The 14,574-nt window shown below is 37.8% G+C and overlaps 1 protein-coding gene across 1 annotated transcript; it reads left to right on the top strand.

The window, feature by feature from the left end:
* The first annotated feature begins 11,865 nt into the window (after positions 1 to 11,865).
* Positions 11,866 to 12,261, top strand: LOC132637765 (uncharacterized). The gene has a single exon (XM_060354805.1). The coding sequence runs from the start codon at positions 11,866 to 11,868 to the stop codon at positions 12,259 to 12,261; it is 396 nt and encodes a 131-aa protein (XP_060210788.1).
* The last annotated feature ends 2,313 nt before the right edge of the window (positions 12,262 to 14,574 follow it).

Genomic DNA, 14,574 nt, shown 5'->3' with positions numbered 1-14,574 from the left:
GTAAGGCATGAATAATGACATAATAAAGAGATAAGGAACATGGGATAAAAAGATACCCTGCACATATGATTGCCTCTTAAAGCGAATACTATGCATGCTAACTTTTACCTTTAACACCACATTGTAACACATATATATAGATATAAGTAAGCTGTCTGAGTCACATATCATCACTAGCCCGCGTCTCGGTATCTCGCATCCGGGATAGTCATCTCAAGCCGCCCACTAGTGGTGCTACCCGTGCCATATAAACACAGTGTAATCGTCCATAAACGTCCACTATGCTCACCGTAGTGGTGCTGCCCGGCCGTATGGGCGCGGTGTAATCTTACATATACATAAGCTAACACATGCATGGGAGCTCAAATAAAAGCTATTACTTTATCGGAGTGACGTAAGGTCAGAAACCTCCGATTACATTATGGAACATCATCATCGCTATGCCCCGCCTTGGAAGAATTAATATCATGAGGTAAGGCAACAACAAGGAATAACATCAATGAAACCATAAACATAGGATTATCAAGCTCATGAAAACACCATTATCATCATCACTATCATAGAACATATCTCATAAGGAGCTCTTAAGAATCTTTAACTCTCATCTTTTGGGATGTAAGAAGGTCATGAGGATATAGAAAAGAAATCATAATATAGAAGTCATGCCTTTGAAAGAAGCGGACTAGCCGTACATACCTTTATGTCTTTTTAATAACTAAGAGTTATCCTTCCAAGCCCGTGATTCTACATTCAAGAGAATCCGTATAAAATTAGCTTATTGAGAACATGCTTAAATCTAGACTAAAGCGACTAAAAGGCTAACGAAAATTGGGCAGCGTTTCGTTTGTTTCAACAACCTTCTCCATATAATAAACAACTCCCAAACGTCAATAATAACACCCACAATATTACAATCGATAAACTTCATCAAGTTAAACATTATTCAATTCCCAACATTCCCTTTCAAAGTTACCCATAATCATAATTGCAACACAACTTCAAATTCATTCTCATATAACACTCTTTTAACATCATTTGCATCATTCACAACAATATTACACTCATGGTATGTCAAGAACTATGACTCAAGTCAAGTTACCATTCAAGAATTCCACTATTTCCATATTTGAACTTCATACTCTACTTTCTTCCATAATCCAAGTCTTTTAACTACTCAATATTCTTAGTAACATGAGTTTAAATGTGAAACTCACCTTTGATCACATAGGAATGGTCTTTGGATGAAAATACTCCACTTGAGAAAAGCCCAACTTCACCACCCAAGAGGTTCTTGGATTCTATCAACCCTAGTGAACATTCTTTCACTTGATTCCCCTTGATTATTGGTGTTGGATCTTTAATCTCTCTTCAATTTGTGTTGGTATGGTGTATAGAAGATTCTAGAGGCTTCAAGAGGTGTGGAGAAAGTGAGAAATGGAAAATAAGAACTTGGATCTTATATTTATAGTTGCAAAAATCTAACCCGTCCGGCAATTATACGGTACGAACGACGAAACGTCGATCAGATCGATGGAGCATCAATCTGACCATCGAGGTCGTGAAATTTCCAGTGAGCACTTTCGTTTCCTTTCACTCTACAGTGAGAAGGACGGTCCGTCAAACTGATCGACGCTACTCCGTCAAATGGTTTTTGTGCTAAATAAATTCTACGGCACAATCGACGAAGCGTCGAACCGTCCGACGGTACAAAGAACTACCGTCGAACCCCCCTTTTCGCAAAACTGCAATGGAGTTTCATTTTGATGAACCTTCCTCCCTTGCCTCAAATGTCTTTGGAATCTTAATTAGAATCATTAAGTATCCTTTCTTACTTGTAGGGATATCATATACACCTTAATCTACATTAGTCTATTCACCGCTCAGCAACCCGATATTCCGAGGTGTAATATCACTATTCATGGTTTCTTACATAGAATTCATATGTGATAGAGTTTGGTTATTTTGGATACACTTCGAAAGACAAAGCAACGTGTGGGTTCGTGGCACCTGTTCGACTGCCAGGTAGGTTATGGCTTCCCTTTCGGTAGACTCTGGTTAGTTTTATATATTCGTGTATTAGAAGGAACGGAGAATTCATGTATAGGAATTGGAGATTTGGGATAGAATTGTAGGATGGTATTGTTGTGTGATTTGTGTGTTCGGGCTTGTGGCCTGTAGATACCTTAGGTTGTTTGATGTGCTTTTTCGTTAATATTGGTGGATATATGTGTCGTGGAAGTAGCGGGTGAACCCTATTGTTGTGTCTAATGATGAAAAATTCTTGTAATATGTGATTATTGTGTTATGTCATTACTAGTGAATCTAGTGATAAATGGAGGATAAAATACACCAACGATCGTGATTGAGTTCTAAAAAGAGTTGTGACGAATGATTGTGAGTGTAAGGAGAGATTACTTGTTCTAAGCTAATAGGTTGATTGAAGGAAGTGGTAATAATGTAAATTAACCTTTGAATGTGGGACTAGCCACCCTGTTATGTGTGTTTGATTGTTCAATTATGTTGGCTTGATGCCATGTGTAGTTGGTAGATATCGAATTCTACTTGTTGTCTTGATTTGGATAGGATTGACATACCCGTTGTTGGTATTTGTACTTGGATATATGTCGGCGTACCCACTGTTGGTATTGTGATGTGATACATTGTTGGCATACCTGTTGTGGTATTTGTGATATTGAACTCGACTGTTGGCGATTGACATATGCATTGCATGCATTCTCTCATATTTATCATGCATGGCCGATATCCGATGAGGATCTGGTATCGTTGATTGAGCAAAACAGATATTTGATAAACTCTTTTACTGAGTGATTGTGAGAAGGCCGATGTCCGAGGTTCAATTCCGGAATCGTTGAGATGTGCATTGCATGCATTTCCTCATATTCATGATGCATGGCCGATACCTGGTGATGATCCGGTATCGTTGATTGGGTGAAACTGATATTTTGATAAACTCTTTGAGTGATTGTGAGGAAGCTGATGTCCGATAGTTATATTCAGACATCGTTGTTTCATGGCCAATTCTGATGTTATCCCAGAATTATTTGTTAGTGTATGGACTCCGCGGATCCCCCAGAGTGGTGCCGGTGAGACTCCTCCTGTGAGCAATTAGCCAGGGTCCCGTCTGTCTATTTGGCGAAGATCCGAGACGGGTGGCACTCAGTCTTCGCGAGTTACACTGGGTTGTGCTACCGAGATGTCGATATTTCCGTCCGGAGCACATGTGTACACCTCATTTGCATGGCATGACATTGCATCCATACATCATGCATTGTATTGCATTGATACATCTTGCATTGCATTGCATTATGGCTTGTTTGAGAGGATTTGGTGTTTACTTGTGATGATTGGTTTCAAATTGATTTATTCAGACTTGGCACAATAGGGATTAGATGCTTTACTTAGGCAATGACGTGTACTTGGATCTAGATTTATTGATTGAACTTGTTGAGGTATCCTATAGACCGTCCGTAAGATTAGTTATATGTTTGGTCTTTATGTGATATAGGATAATGAGTGTCGTAATGATGAGTTGACTACTAGACTGAAACGATCGATTTAATGATCTGTAAGTTCCGAGATCGTTGTGATCTTGATCGGTGAATTAGTAGAATGAAATTAATGCTTAAGGGTATTGATATATCGTGTGTGATAGATAGACATATGACTGGATTGGGTTGTTATCATGTTTATCTGTGAATTCTTTTACTGATATGTGTTGCTAACCATTTTCGGCCTATGATACTTACTCAGTACGCGTGGATTGTACTGATATTGCACTTGTTACACCCTTTTTAGGTGTAGATTGTTTCAGGTGGTTGATTGTGATATGAAGCTGAAATGTGCGGTGCCTATCTTGAAGAGATCTTCCCACTTCATTCCGGAACGGAGGTTGAGTCTTAGAATATAGTGGTAATCTGAGATTATTAGTCGCTCTTGTAATAGTCTACACCAGGTCATGGGAAAGTGTATCGAGTTTCACATCATGTACTGTTGTAATCTTATAAATACTTGAGGTTATTGAATATTTTGTAACGTTCCGCTGTTATTTCTAAATATCATTGGTTTAAAGCGTCTCTATTTAATTAACGTACTATTCGATAGAGGGTTCGCCTACCGAGGTAGGAAAGGTAAGTGCCCGCGCGACCCCGAAATGGGTCGTGGCAAGGGGTTTGAGGGACAACTCCTTGGCTTGATTTGCCAAATTATGGTGGAATTTAAGAACCAAGCCAATTTTGTGGGGTGCATTCATGAGCAACAAGTATTTGAATAAAAATAATCCTATTCTTGTACCATGGAAGGAAGGATCACATATTTGGAGGAAGATGTTAGAGGCTAGAGATCTTATTGATCATGAAATCTGGTGGCAGCTGAGGATGGGATCATCACTTTATTGGTTTGACAATTGGACTGGATTAGGTCCATTATATTTTCTCACTGATCCTGATTTCTACTGTAATGAGAATATTAACAATGTATATGATGTTGTTACCGAGGGAAGATGGAATGAAACTGGTATTAGAAACATTTTGCCTGAGGAACTTGCAGAATGTATATTGACTGAGAATTAGTCTCCAAGCGAGGAAATGAAATTGATGTTCCATATTAGAGGTTGTCAACCAATGGTCAATTCAGAGTCAAAACAACATCGGAGTATGTTAGAAGTAAAGTAGAAAAGAGAGATATTTATAAAAAATGTGGGTGAAGGATTACCTTATAAAGTTTCTTTTACAATGTGGAGATTTTGGCACTTTAAAGTTCCTTTGGATTAGGTGGTCAGGAACTGGGAATACAACTTGCCTTCTAAGTGTTTATGTTGTTCTGCAGATCCAATGGAAGAGACTATCTCTCATATTTTCTTAAAATGTCCTACTGCACAAAGAACTTAGTCCAATTTCTATGCTGCTGCAGGTATTGATATCACTGGTCTGCACTTGCAGCAAATAATCTTGAAATGGTGGACTGCTGATGTGAGGCCTAGAATGCAAGCAATTTGTTATGCAGTTCCTTCTATTGTTGTGTGGGAGTTGTGGAAAAAAAAATAGAGATATGCACAACAACAAGGTGACAGATGCAAGAGTAGTATATCAAGCTTCAACTTTGATCCAGCAGTTAGTGAGATTGAGAAAGCCAGATATAAAGAATGTCTCTCACAGATGACCTGAGATTTTGCATATTTTGGAGTCATTTGTGCCCAAGCTGAAAGTGACTACGGTGTTGTGGAATTTTCCTATGGAGTGTACATGGAAGTGTAAGACAGATGGTGCTACTACGGGCAACTCTGGTAGGAGTTCATTTGCAGTTTGTGTAAGGGATCATAAAGGAGGTCTGGTTCATGCATTTGCTAAGGAAATGGAGGAAAGCACAAATACAAAATCAGAGGCAAGAGCATTACTTGAAGCTGCTAGGTATTGTTTGTCTCAACATGTATACTCATTCATTCTTGAAAATGATTCCATGTTCATGATGATGATATTGGAGAGGGAGTGGAAACCACCTTAGAACATTGTATTTATAGTGGATGAGCTATGGGATATTATGGATCATTCAAAGGTTCAGGCTCTACATATATTGAGAGAAGGTAACCAATTGTATAACCATTTAGCTAATTATGCGCTTGATCATGGTGAGGTGCTAGTGGATTCTTTTGCAGAACTGGACTCAACAAGTAGAAAAATCCTAAAATAGTGAAAAACTACAATGTCCCTATTTAAGGATTAGAACTCAGATGAGATATAAATGATAAAATTGGAGGAAGGAGCTCTGTATCACCATACTCAAGTCCATTTGGAGGAGAGTGTGGTGGTAGTTTTTTCCACTAACATTGTTTATTGTTTTGCAGGTGTTATGGTTGATGATGGAACTCATGGAATGAAGGAACTCAAATACCATGTACACTAAATATCTGCAGAGGTCTACACTAATGATCCTAAGCAGCTGAGAAATGAGTTTGGACACAATATATATTCTTACTACTGGTACACTGACCTTTGCACAAGATGTGATATGTTTTCAGGCTTACATGTGCACCAAAACTACCACAAGATATCTGCAGATCTGATATTTGTTATAGTACTGCTATTGGACTGCTTGGATACTTGTCATTTATCTATTGATCCTAAGCCATATAGAAAGTATATAGATATGATAGGTTTACTCAGACAACAGGTTCAGATGGCTTAGCTTTTGAGTTGGTCTAGTGCTGATACAAGGTTACACTTAACTTGCCTATTGACTATGTCACAGTGTGTGGTATTAGCAATTGCTCAGCCTATTATGATTATGACAATAGATGGGTAGGGTGTTTATCTTATTCTATGGTGGAACACAAGGAAAGCTAGAGTAATTTGGACAGCAAGGAGGATCACGAACTGATGACTGCATATGCTTGCAATTTCTGGATTTTAAAAGAACTAGGAATTTACAGTAATGCAGAACTACTATTTTACAAACTTGGAAGGACACACCTTATACTAAGTTTTCACATTCAAACCCTATGGGAGGAGAGTATGAGTGTAGTTGATATACTTGATATAATGTTCTTTTTGCAGGAATTTTATTGCTACTGAGGAATGCTGTTACTACAACCAATGAATCTGTAGTACTGGATAATCTTGTATGTGCAAAACTGGAGGCAAGTTTCTCAAGCAAAACACATGATATAGGAAGGTATTTATGCAGATCTGCAGCACTTTCATTTAATACCAATGATGCAATATACATTGGAAATGATTTGGTACTTAAACTGCAGACATGTAAAGGATATTATTGCATCACATATGCTGTTTATGATGCTACAACTTCAGTAGAGTCATATAATGCATTAAGGTTTCAAACTTGGGACATTATGGTCTTGACAAAGAGTTACAGATATTGCTGCTTCTCACAACTAGGACTTGATGCTGCAACTGTTCTTTGGAATGCAGCATGGATACATCAGTATAGGATACGCATCACACTACAGGTACAGACTTGGTGTGGTCCTAGGTTCAACATAATTAACAATTTTGATACTACAGCTAGAGGTCACAGAAGTTGGTCATATTATGCATCAAGGGTACAAACTTGGAACATGATATGGTTAACTATTGATTACATGAAGATGTTGTTGACCACACACTATTGCTATTATGGAATCCACAGGCCACAACTTGCAAAGGGACATGGATATGAGATACACACAAGGCATAAAAAGAGGGATCAGACTCTTAGGCTTTGCTGGATGCATTCTGAGGAATATGCTACATTAGTCAAGTTACCATTTTACTATTTGGTCATTAGTAATAATTTATTAGGATATATTATTAATCCTACTTTTCTCATTAGATTATTTTTAGCTTTTTTTAAGCCTTTTGGCAACTATGTAAAGACTTCATGTGTTTTGCTTTTGAGAAAATTTTATAAAATCAGCCCTAGGTCCACAAGCCTAGTGGATATTGCCTTTGAAGAAAGAAAGAAAGAAAGAAAGGTTGCATAACTTATAACTGAAATAAACTTATAGTCGTAAAATATGATAACTGCTGTTGTACTTTTTGTTGAGGGTTATGCTCTAGTCTGTAGTGACTGTGCATTTTGTCCCACTTTCAATATCATCTTAAGTCTCAGACACTTCACAATCATACTCCAATGGGTAGTCATCCTCACACGGACCTTGAACTCCTTGCTCATCACTTGCGCATGTGTTACATACCGAATTCAATAGGAAGAGAAGGTTACTTATTGCTCTAAGCTTCATAGAAAGATCTAGAGTAGAAAGAAGTGAGACAATCCTGAATGCCTTGGTAGTTAAGCATTTGTATGTTTGGTCGGTACACACATATAAAGGAAACTCTACTAGACACGGTTTCATAGACTCCCTAAGACACTTGAACCTAGGCTCTGATACCAAGCTTTGTCATATCCCGAACCATGGCCTGGGGTAGCACGGCACTCGTTGCCTGACTACATGTGACCGAGCAAACCATATGCCTTGCTGAATCAACATGGGGCATTTACTGATACGAAATGCAAATTAAATCACGAGAATTTAAATAAGCATGAGATATCATAATAATATAAAAAATACTTGTTTAAAATAGAAGTGCAGAAAATATTCTATACACATAGTTGTGTAGCCCACAAGGCTAAACATAACTGAATACTGAATATGGCACACTGACTAGTCTATGAAACCTCTGACGTTAGTCTGAAATACTGAACTGGTGTTGGGACAAGGCCCCAGCGTACCTGACTATCTCACATGGCATAACCGCTGAAAGTAAAGACAACGCCCCGAAGTAAATGGGGCTCACCAATAGCTGATACGAGAAGTCCTAGCGATCAAATCCGTCATCCTATAAATCAATTCCTGCATCGTGAAATGCAGACCCGAGCAAAAGCGACGTAAGTACATTTGAATTGTACTTGTATGTAAAGCAACTGAAAGAAAGAACAGTAAGTGGGATATTCGGGGAATGGGCAGCCCAAATCAATAACATGGGTACATAAAGTAATATGAAACTGAAACTGTAACTGGATACTGTAAAGCGGTAACTGTACCTGAAACCTAGACATGACCATGATCAACATGATCAAGCTATAACAGGAGTAAAACATTTTTTAGTGTTATATATATATATATATATATATATATATATATATATATATATATATATATATATATATATATATATATATATATATATATATATATATATGTATATCTGTGGGAGAGCATTAGTAAAACAGATATGTAATCCACCACGTGAGTACGTAGCATTTAGCCTCTGACTTGACCAGTTGAGCCATCTCATACCTTATCGGGGTATGAGACATTAACACAACACGAATGGATCCAATCAACAAAATCGCATAAGGATAGCATGAAGGAATCGCCCTAACTGGGCTGATCGATCCTTATCCTACATTGGCATGATTTTTTACAAGCTATCTGAGCCTTCTCGATAATCGGTGCAACTACAAAAACATGAACATGAATATAGGTGGCATCTGGGCCCATGTTTTTTTATAACAGGACTTGTAAGCATGACTTGTAAACATGGCTTGTAAACATGAGTTGTAAACACGACTTGTAAGTATAATATTACATGTATATAGATATATAACTTGTGTAAAGCATGAAAACATGTAAGATTCATGCAGTAGAGTAATATTGATTTATGACTTGTAATTGAGAACCCATAAAATTCAAAACATAAGTATTCGTGGATTACAGACAGGTTCATGGTAATCGAAATGATATTCATGAACACAATTAATGGAAACATGATTGAACATGATAATATAGAATTATTGACACGTATCTAGGGTTTATCATGAACTGAGACATACTTCCCAAACTCGGAGGACAAAATGCGTTTCATGAACTAAACGTGGCGTGGGGAAGAACAATGATGTTCCCAAATAGATAATCGTTCATGCTTTTCTATCAAACCCATCAACTTATGTCTCATGAACTTATAGTCTATAATTACCAATACAAGGTTAAAATCATTTGAAGTACGAAAGTCTTACCTTTTGACGTTCAAATCTCTTGAATTCGGATTCTAGGGTTCTTTTGTCCAAAGATTCAATCGATAATCTACGGAATATATGAGGATTCTAGTGTTAATCTTTGTTAGAATGATGTAATAATCAACGAGGTTTGAGTAGGAACTCACCTTGGATGTTTTGTGGAAGCCCTAGGGTGTTTTGTCTCCAAAAAGACGGTTTAGAACCAAGTAGGAAAAGTTTTACGAAGTTAGACTTTTATAAAATTCGAAAAAAATTACTTCAGGCATAACATGTCCTAGCGTTGTGTGTGGGGCCGCAGCCCGCATTGTGCACGGTTTGTTTTTCGATGGTGTCAAAATTTTGAGTTTTCCTGGAAATTTAGCCTGGCGCGGGGCCATTCTAGAAGCGTTCGGTAAAATAGGCATAACTCCCAGTACGAAGCTCTGTTTGGGCTCCATAATATATAGCTGCAAAGGTATTTCAAAGGGCTACAACTTCTACAATTTAAATTTTCTCAAATTACCAACGGATCTTCACGAAATTAGGATGGAAGATAGACCTTTTGAAAACTTAGTCAATTCTATCAAATCTTATGCACCTCACTATCCGTCTTGATTCCAAAACAACTATTTCCACCCATAATCATCCCGATGGGACTTAAAATGTCTAAAATGTTACATTAATATTCATTTAACATATTCACACCTAATCTAAATTTATTGAGTGTTACGCTAGCCAACCAACAGAAGTCCGAAAAAAACTTTAAAGGGGTTGACCGAAACTCTGGGCTCTCACACTGCTTCCATCCAAAATCGTGAGTCACAGACTAGAGATATTTCAAGAGAACAATACCCTCCACAAAGGGGAGGTCTCTCGAGTAATACAATTCTGAATCCCAAGAACGGTGGAAGTAATAATCTTGAGAAGTCTGCTGTTATTAGCACTTGAAGTGGGAAACTACTTTAAGGTGCAGGTAAGAAGGTGATTGAAAGTGAGCCAGTTGAATAGAGGAAGAGGCACCACTTGATGTGTCAACTGTTATTGAAGAGGTGAAGAAATATGTTCCTATTGTGAAAAATGTTGATAGTTCTCAAGAAAGTTTGAAGACTCCTGAAGGGAACAGTGACACGGGCAAAACAAAGGTTACAGGGGCTCTTCGTCCCTTAACTCAACTCTTTAAATCCACACCTCCTTTTCCTCAAAGGTTAGTGAAGAAGACTGAGATGCCAAGTGCCTGCATTTTTATGATCTATTGAGGCAGGTGTCTATGAATATATCGTTCCTTCATGCTTTCCAGGAAATGCCGAGTTTCGTGAAATATCTTAAGGATCTGTTGATGAAGAAGCGGCCAGTCAAACATGACACTGTAAGTATGACTCATCGTGTTAGCTCTATTATTTCCACTACCAAAGTCCAGAAGAAAGAAGATCCAGGGGCCTTTACTATTCCTTAAACCATCAGTCATCATGATTTTTTAAGAGCTCTCTGTGATAAGGGGCTAGCATTAATCTAATGTCGTTTGCTATCTACAAGCAATCGGGATTGGGGGATACCTAGGCCTACTAGCATGCGTCTGCAGATGGCTGACATATTAATAAAAAGGCCAGTTGGGGTGGTTGATGATGTTCTTGTTCAAGTTGGTGAATTTCTTTTTTTTTTTGGGCAGATTTTGTTATTCTGGATTGTGCAGTTGACAAGGATATTTCAATTATACTGGGGATACCTTTCCTTGCCAAAGGAAGAGCTCTCATGGACTCAGAGAAAAATGAAATCAAGTACTGAGTCAATGATGAAGAAGTGACCTTTCAAGCTAGCAAGGGAATGAAGTTACCAAGTTCTTATGAAAGCATTTCGGTGATTGACATCATTGATGTGGTTGATAAAGCGGTCGAGTTCAAAATGGAGGAGGAATATCTTGGTGAGGCTCTAGCAGCCATCTCTGTTAACTTTGATGCTGATTATATGGAGGATTATGTGCAGATAGTGAACTCACTTGTAGGGTTGGGCTCTTACTCTTACCAACCGAACACGTTATCTCTTGATCTAGAAATTCGGACTACTCCTCCAGCGAAGCCATCTGTTATTGAGCCACCTAAGCTTGAGCTTAAGCAGCTTCCATCATCTCTAAAGTATAAGTTTCTTGGTCCGGATAATACTTTGCCAGTAATTATTTCTGCCTTGCTGAATGATGAGCAGACAAAGAGGTTATTGGAAATTTTGCGAGAATATCGGTGAGCTATAGGTTGGACCATTGCATACATTTGGGGGATTCCCTTCGGCATATGCGAGCATAAAATTCAACTTGAGGAAGATAGTTCGCCGAGTGTTGAACATTAGAGAAGACAGAATGCGCCTATGAAAGAGGTGGTCAAAAAGGAGATTATCAAAAGGTTAGATGCTGGAGTTGTGTACCCGATTGCAGATAGGAAATGGGTTAGCCGGGTGCAATGTGTTCTGAAGAAGGGTGGCATCGCAGTGGTGCCCAATGCAAAGAACGAGCTGATTCCGACAAGAACAGTTACAGGGTGGAGAGTGTGTATGGATTACCGAAAGCTGAACTCTGCAACATGCAAGGACCATTTCCATATGCCTTTTATTGATCCAATGCTTGATTGGCTAGCGGGAAGTTCATATTATTGCTTCTTGAATGGGTATTCCGGCTGTAACCAGATAAATATTGCCTTAGAGGACAAGGAGAAGACCACATTCACTTGTCCTCATGTCACACCTCGAACCATGGCCTGGGAGTAACACAACACTCGATGTCTGACTGTATATAACCGAGCGAACCACATGGCTTGCTGACTCAACATGGGCACGAACTGATGTAAAATAACCATGAACATGCACAAGTTAAGTAGAGCGTGGGACCATAAATCATAAGTCAAAAAATATCATAATATCATAATGCGGAATAGTCTGAATAAACATAATAATAATAAGCCAAAATAGCTAGACGACTCTGAATATCTGACATAACATAACTGACTAATCTATAAAACTTCTGACATGAATCTGACTACTAAACTATTTACCGGGACAAGGCCCCCGGATACCTTAACTACAAGACTGAAATAACAAAAGTAAAGCTACAACCCTAAATAGAATGGGGCTCACCAAAAGCTGATACGTGCTAAGTCCTAACGTGCTGATCCGTCGTCCTATAAATCTGCATCGTGAAATGCAGGCCCCCAGGAAAATAAAAAGGGCGTCAGTGCACTTAAATTTTACTGGTATGTAAATCTACTGAATGAAATAAACATGGTACATGAAATAATATAACTCAAACTGAAACTGTAAGCTGTAAGCTGAACATGAACATGAGCATCATCTGACATGAGTAAATGTATAACATGAGCAAAAAGTTTTAAGAGCATATATATATATATATATATATATATATATATATATATATATATATATATATATAAGCATGAAAGATGGACGAACACAGCTGCTCCAACTTGTACTAGAAGCTTTATAGATTGTACACGCAATGAATGCTTGTACCATAAGCTATATAACGTGTACACTTTATCCAACTATTTTTTTATCCCACGTGGACATATGTCATAGTACTTAATATTTATTCCCTTCTCATGTATAGACGTATGCAGTTCAATTTTAATTCTCCTACACAAATTTATTTCCTCCCTGCACTTTTACTTGTTCACTTTTGACTTTTCACGTTCTTTAAAAATTAATAAATCCCACATGAATATATGTCATAGTACTGAATATTTATTCTTTTCTCATGTATACACGTGTACACTTCAATTTTACTTCTCCGACACATATTTATTTCCTCCGTGCACTTTTACTTGTTCACTTTTGACTTTTCATATTCTTGCTGCATATATTTATTTTCTTCTCATGTATACATGTATGCACTTAAATTTTAATTATCCGACACATATTTATTTCCTCTGTGCACTTTTACTTTTTCACTTTTGACTTTTCACGTTATTTAAAATTAATAAATGAAGTACTCCCTCCGTCCCATATTTCTTGGCCACATTACTTGACTTTTCACGTTCTTTAAGAATTAATAAATGAAGCACTGTCTTCGTCCCATATTACTTGGACACATTACTATACTCGACTTTTCACGTTCTTTAAGAATTAATAAAAATGAAGTACTCCCTTCGTCCCATATTACTTGGCCACATTACTAAAAATATATGTCTATTTTTCTATTCTATATTTTTCTTCTTCTTATATATAAACGCCCAAGGTGGACAAACACAATAGCAATAAGTTGTACAAAAAGCAACTGAAATTGTACTCTAAGCAGGGACTAATATGTGTATAGAGACTCACTAAGGAGAATCGTGGTATCCTTTGTATATAAAGACTAACTAAATTGAGTAACCAAATTAATCATGTTAGACCCCGTGCATCGCACGGGCATAGTTTGCTAATATATATATATTTGTGTCTGGTGGGAGAGTTGTAGTATAACCGATAACATGGAATCACCACGTGGGTACGTGGAGTCTGGTACCTAGCTTGACTAGCAGAGCAGCCTCACACCTTTCTAGGGTATGAGACATAAGCATGATATGAAAATGGATCCACTTCAACTGTCTGAGGGTGTCGTCCTAATCTGGGCGGAGCGACCCTTCACTACATTGGCTTACATAGTTTTAGGCTATCTCAGCCTTCTCGGTAAACCTATACTACTCCCAAAAACATGAACATGGATATAGTTAGCATCTGGGGCAATGGTTTGTACAACATGGCTTGTAATCATGACTTGTAAACTTGATTCATAAACATGGCTTGTAAACATGATTCGTGAGTATAGTGTAGCATGGATATAAGTACATAGTATAACTTGTATAAAAACATGGATGCATGTAGTATTTCATAAAAATATACATAAAAGTTCATATCTTGCATTTAAGAACCCTTGGAGTGGAAAGTATGGGTTTTCATGGATTACAGACAGATTCTCAATAACCAAAATGGAATATCAAGAACACCATAACGAATTATTAATACAAACATGGTATATCACGGTACATGTACTTAGGGTTGTCATGAACATGCCTAGGATCCTAA

Source organism: Lycium barbarum, chromosome 4 (assembly GCF_019175385.1).
Source record: "Lycium barbarum isolate Lr01 chromosome 4, ASM1917538v2, whole genome shotgun sequence".
In the NCBI taxonomy this organism is placed as follows: domain Eukaryota; kingdom Viridiplantae; phylum Streptophyta; class Magnoliopsida; order Solanales; family Solanaceae; genus Lycium; species Lycium barbarum.
This window is presented reverse-complemented; position numbering and strand designations above follow the sequence as displayed.

Bases quoted from the DNA above. Each gene is read 5' to 3' on its own strand.
- LOC132637765 (XM_060354805.1), top strand. From the start codon at position 11,866: ATGAAAGAGGTGGTCAAAAAGGAGATTATCAAAAGGTTAGATGCTGGA.